The sequence below is a fragment of the Calliphora vicina genome, chromosome 2, assembly GCF_958450345.1.
Source record: "Calliphora vicina chromosome 2, idCalVici1.1, whole genome shotgun sequence".
Taxonomy (NCBI): Eukaryota; Metazoa; Arthropoda; class Insecta; order Diptera; family Calliphoridae; genus Calliphora; species Calliphora vicina.
Genome location: NC_088781.1, coordinates 104,222,940 through 104,239,907, shown reverse-complemented (window position 1 = coordinate 104,239,907; position 16,968 = coordinate 104,222,940). Strand labels below are relative to the sequence as shown.

The window sequence follows — 16,968 nt, the reverse complement described above, 5'->3', positions numbered from 1 at the left end:
GCTTGGCAGGGTGGTATCGTCGTTTTATTCGTAACTTTTCTGATATTGTTTTCCCTATTACCGAAATTTTATCGACCAAAAGGAAATTCAGCTGGACAGAATCAGCTCAAAAGTCCTTTGATGCAATTAAAAAACTTTTAACATCTGCTCCAGTTCTTTCCAACCCAGATTTTACACGCAAATTTTATCTCCACTGTGACGCAAGTGACTATGGAATCGGGGCGGTCTTAGTCCAGTTGGATGAGAACAACGAAGAAAAACCGATAGCTTATATGTCCAAAAAATTGAACTCGGCCCAAAGGAATTACAGCGTGACGGAAAGGGAATGCCTAGCTGCCGTCGAAGCAATAAAGAAATTTCGCTGCTATTTAGAGCTTCAAGAATTTGAAGTCATAACTGACCATTCGAGCTTAGTATGGCTGATGAAACAGCCTGACTTAAGTGGTCGATTAGCTCGATGGGTCTTCAAACTGCAGGCCTATAAGTTTTCGATAAGTCATCGTAAAGGCAAGGACCATATTGTGCCTGATGCGTTGTCCAGACAACACTGTGAGGAAGTTGCGTCAATTGAGTTATCAGAATCTGAAGTTGATCTCAACTCTAAACACTTTTTCGATGATGATTACAAAAGCCTAAAAGAAAAAATTAATGAAAATTCATCAAAATATTCCGACTTAAAAATTGTAGATAATTTTATATATATTCGTAATGAACATTATCGTGGTGATCCAGAACAAGAAGAACGAACGTGGAAATTATGGATCCCGAAACAACTCAGACCTGGTTTATTGTCAAGATTTCATGATTCCAAAGTCGCTTGTCATGGGGGCGTAGGAAAAACTTTAGACCTTCTTCGTAGAAACTTCTTCTGGCCAGGGATGACTAATGACGTCAGGAATTATGTAAGAGCATGCGAAGTTTGTAAGGCAACCAAATCTCCAAATTATATTATGAAGCCAGAAATGGGTAAGGCAGTGGTTTCCATTCGACCTTTTCAACGTCTGTTTGTGGACATTCTTGGTCCATATCCGAGAAGTAAGGCTGGTAATATCGGTATTTTCATTGTTCTCGACCACTTATCAAAATATCATTGGCTTTGTCCTTTGAAAAAATTTTCTTCGTCTGCTATTCAAACGTTTTTACTTAAGAATATTTTCCACGTCTACGGTGTACCTGAAACTCTAGTAAGCGATAACGGCTCTCAGTTTCGTGCAAACGAGTTTAACGCCTTTTTAACGTCTTTGGGTATCTCTCATGTCTATACGGCCATTTACTCGCCACAATCAAATGCTTCAGAGCGCGTAAATCGGTCGATTATAAGTGGTATTCGATCATTTTTAAAATCTGACCAAAAACTTTGGGATGAAAACCTTAGTTATATTAGTTGCGCCCTTAGAAATTCCACACATCAATCGATAAAATGTTCACCGTATCATGCCCTATACGGGTTCGATATGATTACACATGGTGAATCATATAAATTGTTGTCAAAATTACAGCTCTTAGATGAACCGTCTTTTGCTTTGTCTCGAGATGATGACTTGAAACTCTTACGTGCAAAACTACGAAAACATATTTCGGAAGCATATAATCGTAATCAAAGTCAGTACAATTTACGGGCTCGGCCATCAACATTTCATGTGGGTCAGGAAGTGTACAGGAGAAATTTCTCGCAAAGCTCGGCTGAGAAAAGTTATAACGCTAAACTAGCACCACTTTTCCTAAAGGCGAAGGTTAAAGAGAAAGTGGGTGGAAATTATTATATCTTAGAGGACTTTAATGGTAAAGTTTTGGGAACATTTCACGGTAAAGATATTCGAGCTTAGGTTGTTAAAGTTTTTATCCCTAAAACAATTTGGTGGTTTTGAAAAAATTCAAGAAAATCTATAAACAAACACAAGTCTCTACATTTATTTTATATTTACCTTAGGAATTTCGTTTAAACAGGAAAATAATCTGTTTAAAAATTTTACAACATTTATTACATATTACATTTTTTAACCAAAACTTAGACAATCTGAAAATAAATCATATCGTACTACATATACATATATACAATACATAAAGTATACTTGAAGAAAAGTAAATAGGTTTCAAAATAACATTTTTTTTTCTCTAAATATAAATTCTCTTTTTTTTTTTTTTTTTTGTATTTCCGATTAATATTGTTACCTAAAAGGTCAATATTACTCGGTTTTGTAATGAATATTTTATATTTTTTCACATTTTTATTTTATTTGGTTATTTGCATATGAAATTGCTACCTCAGCCTTTTTACCACTAAACAACTGTATAATAATGGTTTGTGTGTTGACTCATAGTTAGAGATGACAATTGTGATAATTTTACATGTTAATAACATGAATGCATTTTTTAACAGTATATGTATGTTAACATTGGGGCGAATTAACATTTGAATGCATATAGCATATAATAACTTAGTTGCATATGAATAATTGCTTATTCATCATTATTCGCTTTTTAAATGCATTCGGCTGTGTGAAAGAAATGGAAAAAGAAGGTCTCGAAGAAACCAATGCGGTCTTTATACTTCCTTTTCAACAATAAATGTCAGCAAGTGAAGACGTTCATTAACTTAAAATACTTATTTTAAAAAAAAAGTTAAAATAATAATCGGGAAAAATCTTAATCATCTAAGTGCATAATTTTCAAATATAATATTGAGTAAAATCAATTTAAAATCTTGAGTACTACGAATTATATATAATTTGTGAATAAAATATTGTTTCGTAAAACGAAATTATTTTAAATATTATTAACTCGAACAACGATATTTGATTGAAGAATAGACTCTTCCTATTTCCCAAGGAAGACTCCAATTGTCTGACCATTTCTTCAAAAACGCAGTCATTCAATTCAATCTAGAAAAAATATCAAAGGTAATATCACAACATTTTTTTTTGTGCCCTCAAATTCGATATCACATGTGTCAACTTAATTTTTTAGAACACGCAAAACCATCAACCCATATATTGGTTATATAACGGACCACGGGTTCTTTAAGAAGTAGTCTTAGATTGGATATAGCAATAACATTACTATATACTTCGAAAATCCATACCGAAGCATTAAGACTTTTCCAAGTAACATATCCAAAAAGCGTGAAGTGGAATCATTAATATCAAAACGGCACCAATTCGAGATATTCTGGAACGAAATACGTCTTTGCCTTGCTGACCAAGTTTTTGTTAGAGACACAAGAATTAAAGGATTTTCAGACCTACTATAGATCTAGCGACATAATCACACAACAATTTATTGCAACCTATAACCAAGAGATATCATCAAACTTTATGAGGATCAATTGTACTGGGTCATACTCTACTGTGGTATCAATTAATGAAATAGTTTTATGTAGGAAAGTGATACGTTTAATTCTTTAATTTTTTTTATTAATTTAGCAAACATCGTATATTCATCTAATTTAATTTATATTTGAGCTACCAATAACCCTTTATGTAAATGCAAGAACAAAAACTAATTTAAACATCTAGTAAATGATCATCATCATCCTCATCCTCATTATCGGAGCTGAAGGCCTTCAACGTACGATGAAAATATTGGGTGAGTGTAGTTATAAAAAATGTTAATAGTAAATTTTTATTCTTGCATAAAAAAATAACAAACAAAAAAAAAACAACCAAAAAAATCCATAATAAGCAATAATAAAACAATAAGTAAGAAAAGAAAGAAATAGTAAAATAAACAAAAACATATTTGTTCTCTGTAAAATTATTGTTGCAGAGTGATTTATGAATGGATAATGTTATTCATTCATAAATGCGCTCACTCAAGAAGCTTTAGTTCAATTTCATTCTGTTCTTACTAATTTTTGGAAGAAATAGTAGGACAACAAAAAAAAATATATATATTTTTTTTCTGCAAAATAAATGTTGTAGCGAGATTTATGAATGGATAATGTTATTCATTCATAAATGCGTTTACTCAAAAGCTACATTTCAATTTCTTTCTATTCTTACTCATTTTAAAGTCAATTTATTATTACTTGATTATACGAAACGCTCGGAATTAAAACTTTATAAAATAAGTCCACCCCGTAAACGTATCCGATTATTATATTCGTTATTACTTTTCTAATAGTATAATTTCGATATTTAGTAGAGTTTTGTATTCACACAAAACAACTTTAAATTCTCTGGAATTACAAATTCCTATACTGAAAATCATTATTTGTTTTACATTATGCTCTAGTAAAACTAAAATTTTAAGTTTTCTGTTAATTTTTAATTCGACACTGTCGATCTTTTATTCTAATATTTTTGATAAATAAAATTGATTTATAATGAATTGCTAAATCTAAAAGGAAGTGTTTTCTGTTAAAATGTGCCAATAATGGGTAGATTGTAAATATAATTAGGGGTTCCGAGATAAAATAAAGGCGTGCTCAGAACATTGGATTGGGAGGGTAAAATTGCGCCTAAACTCAACAACATCTGAGAGTTTTTTTGGTAATGTCAGATATCAATTAGCATTCATCAAGTTTGGGGTATAGATTTTGGTAAAGGGAGTCTATAATATATCTGTAAATGGAATGATTCTTCTAAAGGGAAAACGAACCCCCCGACCGGCTGAAGCTAGCAGCTCAAAGGCTCCCACATTCCTTGGTTAGAAGAATATATAAATGTTCCAAACGTTTATAGCCTAGACCGCCTGGTCATTCGGCGAATAGTTAAATATTTGTCTGCTATATCTATAACGTTTATTATTCAATTCTGAAGTAAAAAAATTTAAAGAAACATTACACTTTTAAGGTGATAAAAGGGGCGAACACCGAGTTTTGGTACATTTTTTTCTATCCGATATCCCAGAAATTAAATTTAAATGGAAAAAAAACTCAAATGGATTTTAGCACTTTTTAAAAATTTGATCGTATAATTGATCACTCTTTTTGGTAGTTTTTTCAAAAACATTTTAATAAAATGTGTTATAAAATCACTCCATTAAAGAAGAAGTAATAAAGAAATATGTTTTTTCTTTCGAGGAACAAACAATGTACCAAAACTTTTGGAAACATAATGGTTCCTGGACTAATTTGTTTCTGTTTTCGTTTTCAAATCGGAGAATTATATTTCATCAGTAAAAACTGAGTGGTTAATAGTGGCTTTCACCAACAGGTCTCAATGCCAATCGCTAAGTGTTGCGGGTTTGAACTGGAAATTGTTTATCTTCTATAATTTAGATAAACAAACTTTCCTTTTTTTCAACAAAAAAAACAAACTATTTTTATTTTTTATCACATTTTTGAGACATTTTACCATCAGTAGCGTAAATTTAACATCCCAATATTCAAATCTTTCAATTCATATTTAATTAATATTTGACTGGACTTTTCTGAGAAACCACAAAATATAAATTAATATTTGATTTGAAGACCGCAGATTATGGGCGGCAAATAGAAATTCTAAACAAAATTGGTTTTCAACAAAATAAAATTTAAAAATAGTTTAATTATTTTTAGCAAACTTTATTAATCAATGTATTTGTTTCAAATTAAATTATTTAGAAACAGCTATCAATGCTGGGCAAGCTGCCGTCACAGTATTTCCAGGTAGACCAAGCGGACCAACCCTGTTGGCTCAATACCTTGCGGGCACAGGTCACGGAAGCACTGATATTATCCGACAACAAAGCATCACAGCTTACTTTACATTCGTTGTAGGAGAAACGTCCATTGGAAGGTTGACACCAATAGTAATTGTTGATTTGGAAAATGCCATAGTCATTAGAACCATTCGAGTTGGTGGCACCCACTGCACCAGTACGGTACGAAGATTCGTGCTCAGCAATGCAAGTCCAACGGGCCAATTGATCCTTGGGTACACCCAAATTGTACATGGCTTTGGCCAAAGAACAACGGTTATAGGTTGTAGCCAAGGCAGGAGCAGCCAAAGCTAAAGCGGCCAAAACTACGATAATGAATTTCATTTTTGTATTGTAATTCAAAGTGAACGTAAAAGTAAACTGTGATAATTGTGTAAAATTTAACCACAATTTATAGTTGATTTCTGAAACTGATAACATTATTTTAATTGATAATAATTAGTGTATTGGTTACATTATTGGTACTTTTATGAGAAGGGGAACTAACTGTCTGAGTGGTACATACTCACCTTAAAGTACTAATGTTAAAAATATAGTTATGGATTTGAGAATTTGTTTACATATTGGACATTAAGTACCTGACTATATTTAAAACAAATGATATTTGGGCTGAGTACTACAAACTATATCTCTGGTTCAATAAACCTTTGTATAATTAAATTAATTAAATCACGCATTAAGTGGAATAAAGTTTTGATAAACGTTTTTAAATATATTTTAGTTTCAAAAACGCTATTCAAAATTAAAATACTTATAAATCTTTGAGGATTTGATCCATAGAATAACGTTCTCTCCATAAAACTTATTTAAGAAAACCTAATAAAATTATGAAGGTATTCTAGAAAGTGCATATCGCTTAAAACTTGGTTTTCGATTTGAAAATGCAAAACAGGTGTTCTGACAAACGAAAACCAATAGTGGTTTTCAGAACATGCTGAAATGCGTTTTGCGTTTTTCAAACCGTGAGCGATTCATCAAAACTCCGTATAGTGATAAGAAATTGATTGATTGATGAAAGCTTAAATACTTTTACGATTATAGTTCTTTAGATATTGGAAATTAAAAATTTACATTGTATGAGAGGTGCCACGCTCACTAACACAATACCATTTTCACCCAAACTATGTAGAATAGTAGAGCAAAATTTTAAGACTTCCACAATTATAGTTCTTCAGATAATCGAAAATAACTATTTAGTCTATATGGAAGGTGCCACACCCGCTATTCGGATTAGTGCCATTTTTTATTAGACTTCATATCCAGATAAGAAATTGGCTCGTATAAAGTTCGAAGACTTTCATAGTGATAGTTCTCCAGATATTCGAAACTGCCTATTGACTTTGTATATCGGTAATTACATATTTACATAGTAAAAATATTATACCGATATTCGCTATATTTATGGCAATATTACTAGGTTAATTTTATCGTATGTGAAATTTAATTTACTAAATCGGTTATTGTATCGCATTTAAAATTTGGTATTGATGATACTAACCAACTGCGGCTTTCACAGTTATAGTTCACCAGATATTCCAGAATAACTATTTACTTTGTATGGGAAGTGTCACGACCACTTGAAATTTCAAAATAGCCTATTGGGCCTTCCAGATATAGGGGAACATACAGAACAAATTTCAAGACAGGACCGAGTGGTTAATTCTGCATTAAATCACAAACAAATAAACATGTTCATATACTTTATATATATTGTTACGTTTTAACCTTTTCAAAACGCTGGTTTATTTCCTTTAAATAAACCGGATACTTTTGATTGCAAATAAAAGCCGTTTAGTAGTTTATAAATTGTAACAACTCTTTATTTATTCAAAATGTACAACAACAACAGAATTAAATAGCCACTCCATGTTTTTTATACACGTTTATAAATTCTCAGAAATACAGACACAATTTATAATGTACACGAATTTACTTGAAAAACACAACACACTTTAAGGCACTTAGTTGATGTTTATTCGAAAAGCGTCTCTGATAAAACTCACTAACTACTGCAATCTCTGCCACTATTTATAACACTGCCATCTGCACTCTAGATTGCTCTTTAACTGTCAAAGTTCGAATATTCTAGGTCATACGCCATCTGTGGTGTACTTTCTACAATGTTCTTTAATTGAATATTCGAATTCAAACCGCGTTGCCAACTTACGATCAATGGTCAACTGAAAGCTTTTATTTAGTAATGCCCACAGATATGTTACAGTTTAATAGCAAACAGCAATGTTATTTGAAAGCATTATGCTACTTTTAAATCAGACCTTAAAATCGTTATATTTGAATTCAAGTACAATTTCGTAACAATATAATTCTTCTGTTCGTGTGTTAGTAACTGAACTCCTCCTTAACGGCTGGGTCCCTGGATGGTTTATATTCACAATTGACCTATATAGGAACAAAGGGCATGGCACCTCCCATACAAAGTAAAAATTTATTATTGCATATCTGGAGGTCTATTATAGTGGGAGTCTTCAAACTGTGTGTGATCTATGGTAGAACAACATTTGCCGGGATAGCTAGTTAATACTAACTATTCCAATTTTTATTTACGTTTTTGTTTTCTTTAAGTTTTATTAGTAGTTTTTACACATTGATTTTAATAAATAAAATAGTATAATAATTATAAACGATTTTTTTCTGATCATTTAGTGGTGTCCCGTTTTGGAAATTTCAAAAGGTGGCAAGTCTATTCTGAATGTGGGACAAAAAGTCAACAACATAGAGAATAGACATAGAGCGGAAACTCTCCTGTCAAAGGCCTAACTCAGTTGTCAAAAACATAAGTGGAGAGAATGTAAGGAGTGAGATCGAAAAATTCTTAACATACATATATGTTTATAAAAAAGAAACCACTAAACTTACAGCTTTAATTTTTTTTTTATTTGATTGAAATTATTATTACAATTTACAAAAAAAATTATTTTTATAGTTTTAGTCACTAGTGATGAAATTTTGAACCTTTTTCGGAAACCCTTCCATTAACGTTTTTATAGTGCTTTCTGTCACTTTGCTCGAACATGTAGTCCATCTCCGTTTAAAATCTACCACACTTTTGGACACCTTTTTTGTACTCTTCAATTCTCTTTTAACAAGAGCCCAATATCTCTCCACTGGCCTTAGCTCCGGGCAGTTTGGAGGATTTGCCTCTCTTGGTACAAATACCACATTATTGTTCTTGTACCACTCAAGGGCTTGTTTGCCATAGTGACAGGATGCCAAGTCAGGCCAAAAATAAGTGGACACATTATGAAGTCTTATGAATGGAAGCAGCCTTTTTTGTAAACATTCCTTGATGTAAATTTCGGTATTTATAGAGCCCGTTGTAACAAATGAGTGGCTTCTTTTGCCGCAACTGCATATTGCTTGCCATACCAAGAACTTTCTGGGAAATTTTGTCTGCTTTTGGGTCCTAAACTTTTCTTCAACATTCCCTCGAGCATCAGCAACATAAAATTTTTGACCTGGAAGTTGCGAAAAATCTGCCAGAACATACGTTTCGTCATCCATTATGCAGCAAGAATATTTTTTTATAAAACTTGACTTCAATTTCCGTGCTCTGTTTTTGGCCTCTAAATTTTTAGTAGCGTTCCTGTCAGGAACTTTTTGAGCCTTGTATGTTTTTAAACCTGCATTAGCTTTAACTTTTCGTACCAAATAGTCCGAGCACTGAGCTAACCGGGCTGCTTTCCTACCGGATGTGTTGGGAGCTCTTTTGAAAATGCGTTCTATTTTTTTGGCTTTAGAAACATCATGTGGACCATTCCTTCTACCTGAACCAGGTTTTCTATCAACTGACAAGTTCTCCCGGTACTGTTTAATAACATTGGAAACAGTTTGACGGCAGACCTTTGTATGCTTGGCCAACTTTTTGTAAGACCAAGTTGGGTTTTGTTGAAAATATTTAATAATTTCAGTACGCACTTTTTTCTGGTCACTCATTTTAATCGGATTAACAAAAAAATTAATATTATTGACATTACACATAATAACTGACATGTTTTTCAAAGGTAACTTGATCAAAAAAAAATTCAAATAATACTTGGGTTAAAAAATGTAATGAAAAACGTGTGTTAAGAATTTTTCGATCTCACTCCTTATTAGTAGTAAAACTATGTGAGTAATTTTTTTGTTTGAGTTTTATTCTAGTTTCCGCTCTATGTTCTCTATGATCAACAAAACAACGATTTGAAAATGCAAATTTTGAATGTAACAACCGAATTTTAATGTCAATGATAAAAGTTAAAGACAATTTAATAAATTTTAAGCTAACATTGCATAACATCTTAAGTTTGCCTGCGCTTCAAAACTCATTTTCCAGAAATTATAAAGATTTACCTATTATGTTTTATTTAATTAAGAAGACATTCAACTTTATTTACATACATGTGTTCTAACTACGTCTTACTTTATTATTTATGTAGCCACTTAATAACATTAATATGTCGATATCTATAATTATACATCTACTTTAATTTGAAATACTTGTACTCCAAATTGTACCACTAATGCACTGACTATGACAAATTAAACTAACTGATAACTGTTTTAGAAATCAACTATAAATTGTGGTTACATTTTACAAAATTATCACAGTTTACTTTCACGTTCATTTTGAATTGCAAATATGAAATTCATTATCGTTGTTTTGGCAGCTTTAGCTTTGGCAGCTCCTGCCTTGGCTACAACCTATAACCGCTGTTCTTTGGCCAAAGCCATGTACAATTTGGGTGTACCCAAGGATCAATTGGCCCGTTGGACTTGCATTGCTGAGCATGAATCTTCGTATCGTACTGGTGTAGTGGGTGCCACCAACTCTAATGGTTCCAATGACTATGGCATTTTCCAAATCAACAATTACTATTGGTGTCAACCTTCCAATGGACGTTTCTCCTACAACGAATGTAAAGTAAGCTGTGATGCTTTGTTGTCGGATAATATCAGTGCTTCGGTGACCTGTGCCCGCAAGGTGTTGAGTCAACAGGGTTGGTCCGCTTGGTCTACCTGGAAATACTGTGACGGCAGTTTGCCCAGCATTGATAGCTGTTTCTAAATTGTGATAAATAATTGATTAATAAATAAAGTTCGTGAAAAATAATTAAACCATTTTTTACATTTTATTTTGTTGAGAATTTATATTTGCCGTCTATAATCTATTTTCAGCTTCTTTACATATAATACAAATCTATAACTTGAAAGTAAATTTTAATTAGGCTTAAGTTCATTTTTTTATTATAATTTATTTGTAATAATTCAAAGAATATCACTGAATACTAAAACTTTTAGACAATTGGCAAACAAACTTTATTGAAGTAGTATTAGGTCCTTCTCAGTTTCCATCTTGATTTGCATTTGGACCCTTTAAATATTTTTACCATGTCATCAATAGTAGATAACCAGTATTGAATGTGTACTGAATGTGTCTATAGCTCCTTCAATATCCTTGAAACATAGAAAATTATTGAGTTCTCTTTTACTATGGACAATTGATTCTTGTTGATTCTCTTGACCGTTATGTGCAGTAGTTCTTTCGTCTGATGGATCCACTTCATCTTCAGCGTTCTCTGTTTCTTTCGCTACAATATTCATTAGACGAAATTGAAGAACAACTTTTGATTCAGTTACGGATTCATTGCGTTTTTCCAGTTCATCCCTTAGTTGAGTAGGTGACATTTTGTCTACTACAGATAATAATAGATTTCCGTTCTCCATATTTATACCCTACACCACCATAGTGGGGAGGGTATTATGCGTTTGTGCAGATGTTTGTAACGCCCAAAAATATTAGTCTAACACCCACCTTAAAGTATACCGATCGACTTAGAATCATTCTGAGTCGATTAAGCGATGTCCGTCCGTCCGTCCGTCGGGTTGGCTGGCTGGCTGTCCATGTAAACCTTGTGCGCAGAGTACAGGTCGCAATTTTGAAGATATCTCGATCAAATTTGGTACATATTATTTTTTCGGCTCAAGGACCAAGCCTATTGAAACTGGCTGAAATCGGTCCACTATTTCACCTAGCCCCCATACGAATGTCCTCCCGAAATTGGACTTTATCGGTCATAAATGTTTAATTTATATATGTATCTCCACAAATTCCGCTCCAAATAAGTTTTATATACACAAAATTCATGTTACGATCGGTCCATAATTAGTCATAGCTCCCATATAGACCCGCTTCCGAAAATCACTTTAACGTGCCTTAATCGCTTAAAAATGTTGGTAAACACACAAAATTCAACATAGTTAACTTTAATATAGACATAAATCACATGACCTAATTTCATAATTGGTCATAGCCCCCATATAACCCCACTTCCGAAAATCACTCAAAAATACAAATTATTGAAATTTTAAAAGAAATTTTTTTTTGCTCTTTTACTTAGTGTAGGGTATTATATGGTCGGGCTTGACCGACATGGCTTAATCGACCTTCTATATTTCGCGTAACGTAAAGTTGGTTTATCGTAGCTTTTATCTTTAAATTTAGAACAGTAATACGAAGGTCTATGTTAATTTTTATTTCATTCCGAATTAAAATCTGACAAACAGACTGACAGACAGACGGACATGGCTTAATCGACCCCGCTCTCTATAAGCATCCAGAATATATATACTTTATAGCGTATGAATTGAAAAATGTAGAAATTACAAACGGAATGACAAACTTATACATATGTATATACCCTTCTCGCTTTCCCCTTATTATTTCTATGATAAATGCAGCACAGATGAAATGTAACAAACAATTGAGAAGATGAATCATGACAATAAATGTAATTAATTTGTATGAATATGAATTAGGGTATTAACCGTTAATCGGTTAACCGATTAATTTTGATCGCTAACTGTTCGAATAATTAAAAATAGACGATTTTCAAATAACAAATAAACCTATTAATTTGTGTCGATTAACCGATTAACCGAAATTTCTTTTGTTTTGCCCTTTATATAGAAATATAGTTTTAAACACAAATTTTATTTCTTAACTCATTCTTAACATTCCCTTCTAGAAATAGTGTTTTGAAGTTAGTACGAACTTTTAAATGACCTTTTTTCTAGAATGTTCTATGATGAACTTTGTCCTAATGAGTCGGAGGACGACATGGTAACAGACGAAAATGAAGACATTACTGAAACGAGTATTTTATCAGAACTTAACGAAACTATTAAAGTATTCAAAATCTAAAAAAACCCAAAAAGGACTCCAAAGGTAAAATGCACTACATTTCTTAGAAAATTGTGTAAGTTGTTATAGAAAAACTACCATAACTTCTGAATTTACCCTTAGGTTAATAGATACTTTTTATAATATTTAAAATTTTCTAAAAATAATTAGGAATTTGTTTAATTTAATTTCTTTTTTGATGGAGGGTATAAAACTGTGGAGGTCCCTAACAATACGCAATAATTTCACTCTAAAAATGTTTGGTATAAATGCAAAAATTTAATTTAAGACAGTAGGATGGAAATGTTTCATTTTGGTCTGAACCATTATATTCGGTTGAATTACAATAAAATTACTTATGTTTGGTTTGTTTTTTAACAGTGGTTATATATATAGATTTTAATGGATTCAGTCGAAAAACAAAAAAATTAAAAAATGTAATTATTGCGTTTTGTTATGGACCAACTCATTTGTACTCGATGTTTTTATCCTGTCCTCACTAAATTAAACGATTTCAGTAACATAAAAATATTAGTTCAGAAATATACGAAACATTATTTTATAGACATATTTTTTACAAAAAACATTTTTTTTTATTTTTAAGAAAACAGGTTTTTTTTAATTCGAAATTCGAAAATATATTAAGTATAAAGTAAAATTATGTTTAAGACAAATTAAGGACGGCAATAGAATAAAATTTTAAACTTCGTTCAAGTATTTTTCACAAACTTTATTAACTAATGTATTTTAAACAATTTAGAAACAGCTATCAATGCTGGGCAAACTGCCGTCACAATATTTCCAGGTAGACCAAGCGGACCAACCCTGTTGACTCAACACCTTGCGGGCACAGGTCACCGAAGCACTGATATTATCCGACAACAAAGCATCACAGCTTACTTTACATTCGTTGTAGGAGAAACGTCCATTGGAAGGTTGACACCAATAGTAATTGTTGATTTGGAAAATGCCATAGTCATTAGAACCATTAGAGTTGGTGGCACCCACTACACCAGTACGATACGAAGATTCATGCTCAGCAATGCAAGTCCAACGGGCCAATTGATCCTTGGGTACACCCAAATTGTACATGGCTTTGGCCAAAGAACAGCGGTTATAGGTTGTAGCCAAGGCAGGAGCTGCCAAAGCTAAAGCGGCCAAAACAACGATAATGAATTTCATATTTGCAATTCAAAATGAACGTGAAAGTAAACTGTGATAATTTTGTAAAATGTAACCACAATTTATAGTTGATTTCTAAAACTGTTATCAGTTAGTTTAATTTTTCATAGTCAGTGCATTAGTGGTACTTAGTAAGAAGGAAAGATGCTTGAATGAGACCTACTCAATTTGGAGTACAAGTATTTAAAATTAAAGTAGATGTATAATTATAGATATCGACATACTTTTATGTTACGACAATACTGAGTACTTATTAGTATTATTCAAAAACGTTTGTATCATAATAAAATTTCATCGTCAAAACTATGACAAAAGAATATAAGGTAGAATCCATGATACAATAATTGTAGAAGTTAGAATCACTAGGGAGAGTTTTCAATATTTACCCCTATAACGTCAAACTTTGATTTTGATTTTTTTATACCCTTCGCCAGGAGTGGCAAGGATATATGTATATAAGTTTGTAATTTCTACATTTTTCATTTGCGACCCCACAAAGTATATATATTCTGCATCGTTATAGATAGCGATGTCCGTCTATCCGTCTGTATGTTGAAATCAACTTTCCGTAGTCCCTAATAGGGGGGTCAGACGGCATGTATTGCTTGTGTATTGGGACATGTATTCGACACATATGGAATTACATGTGTATGTCAAAATTCACTTTATACATACGATTCATAATTTCCACGTTCAAACGTACATATGTAATTGCAAGTGACATAACCTCTATTAGTTTATATGTTTGTTGTTTTTAACAATATATTTATTTAAAACATTTTTAAATAACAATAAATATATTCAATGCAATGAAACTTATTTTGTTATGATTTTTCTTTACTCTTTTTTGTTTTGTTTTTTTATTTTGCACTCACACAGTGTTGTATTTCAAAATACAACACTGTTATACACACGAAAATAGAACATGCTCTAATTGCAAAAAATGTCACGAGTAATACACATGTATTTTACATACACAAAGTTTCATATGGATCACACGGTATGTACATGTTTACATATGGAAAAATGTCCCAATACATGGCACAAAACACAAGCAATACATGCCGTCTGACCCCCCTTTTATATGTGGAAAAATGTCCCAATACATGGCACAAAACACAAGCAATACATGCCGTCTGACCCCCCTTTAAATAACTTACATACATGATTCATACATCAATATCTCTGGAATTCTTCCGGTTCAAGAAAATCGGTCCACAAATGGCGGAGATATAAGGAAAAAACCAGGACAACCCTAAGTCATTAATATGACAATATGGATATCTAATGACAGATACTTCAAAGTACTTTGTAATAGGGGGGTCAGACGGCATGTATTGCTTGTGTATTGGGACATGTATTCGATACATATGGAATTCCATGTGTATGTCAAAATTCACTTTATACATACGATTCATAATTTCCACGTTCAAACGTACATATGTAATTACATGTGACATAACCTCTATTAGTTTATATGTTTATTGTTTTTAACAATATATTTATTTAAAACACAATAAATATATTTAATGCAATGAAATTTATTTTGTTATGATTTTTCTTTACTCTTTTTTGTTTTGTTTTTTTTATTTTGCACTCACACAGTGTTGTATTTCAAAATACAACTCTGTTATACACACGAAAATAGAACATGCTCTAATTGCCAAAAATGTCACGAGTAATACACATGTATTTTACATACACAAAGTTTCATATGGATCACACGGCATGTATATGTTTACATATGGAAAAATGTCCCAATACATGGCACAAAACACAAGCAATACATGCCGTCTGACCCCCCTTTAACTACGTATATACAGTGCCGGTCAAAATAATAGCACCACAGAACCTTAAAGCACTTAACATGGGAAATATTTTTATTTCCATAGTAATTTTAATTAAATATAATATAAGATGGTTAATTAATCTATATTTCTTCTATGAGTTAAGTTTTCTTTAAGAAATATTAACCTTTCAATCAATTATGTTATTTTTGAAAAATACCCAGATTTTGTGCAGTCAAAATAATAGCACCATCGTAAGAAATTGTCGAAAAAATATAGAATATTCATGTTTTTGTTTTAAAAATCGTCATTAAATTATAATTTGAATCTATTTATATCGAAATGAATAAAATTAAAAACAAACAAATTAATTTAACTTTTTTAATTTTTTTTGTAACAAAAAAGTGGTACATGTCAGCTCTAGTTTAAAAAATTATGATTTCTGAACATACAAATTAGCTTAATTCAGATAACACTCTTGGCCCAACGTTTCGAAAATCAGGCATTTATGTTCTGCACGGTGGTCAAAAGTGAGACTAGTTACAATAACAACATTTAAATTATTTAAATCCTAGAAAAGTTTTACCATTAAAGGTAAAATTTCCGAAGTCGCATTACCATTTTTCAACATTCAAGTACCAAAACATTTTTTGGTCAAATAATTAAACAAATTATATTGTTTGATATCAGACATCTATAGAAAGTCCTCCGAATCCAATTTCAACCAAAATTTAAAATAATATATTCATCTTATCTTACAAACACACAGATTTTAAAATTGTATTTTGATTGTGGTTTTTCTATTATAACATTCGAAGAATATATTGAATATGTGGAATAAATAATTCAATATTATATGATCAAATGCTTGATAAAATCATACTCAGATATAAATCAATGAAATTATGACCATAGGAATGATCTATGGAATGATAAACTGATATAAATTTGGGTTTCAAGCTAAAAGGTCAATGTCGTGGGACAGGATGCGATATCCCCAAACACAATTTTATTAAATATAGATGGCCAAAAGTCACAAAAAGGGTAAAAAGAAAGCAACAATATTTAAGAATTTATTTTGGGGAATGAAAAAATATATTTGGCATACAAGTTTGATACAAAATTTTTCAAATTTAAGAATCTTTATAGGTGTGTCGGTCTCTTTTGCCAAAAATT

The 16,968-nt window shown here is 31.6% G+C and overlaps 3 protein-coding genes across 3 annotated transcripts; 1 reads left to right on the top strand and 2 right to left on the bottom strand.

Moving 5' to 3' along the window:
• Positions 1-5,540: 5,540 nt before the first annotated feature.
• Positions 5,541-6,001, bottom strand: LOC135950956 (lysozyme 1-like). The gene has a single exon (XM_065500492.1). The coding sequence runs from the start codon at positions 5,965-5,967 to the stop codon at positions 5,542-5,544; it is 426 nt and encodes a 141-aa protein (XP_065356564.1). The 5' UTR covers positions 5,968-6,001; the 3' UTR covers position 5,541.
• Positions 6,002-10,250: 4,249 nt separating this feature from the next.
• LOC135950333 (lysozyme 1-like) lies at positions 10,251-10,708 on the top strand. Its single transcript, XM_065499877.1, has one exon. The coding sequence runs from the start codon at positions 10,283-10,285 to the stop codon at positions 10,706-10,708; it is 426 nt and encodes a 141-aa protein (XP_065355949.1). The 5' UTR covers positions 10,251-10,282.
• A 2,858-nt stretch (positions 10,709-13,566) lies between these two features.
• LOC135950331 (lysozyme 1-like) lies at positions 13,567-14,050 on the bottom strand. The gene has a single exon (XM_065499876.1). It carries the CDS (start codon positions 14,003-14,005, stop codon positions 13,580-13,582), a length of 426 nt encoding a protein of 141 aa, XP_065355948.1. The 5' UTR covers positions 14,006-14,050; the 3' UTR covers positions 13,567-13,579.
• Between the last annotated feature and the right edge of the window lie 2,918 nt (positions 14,051-16,968).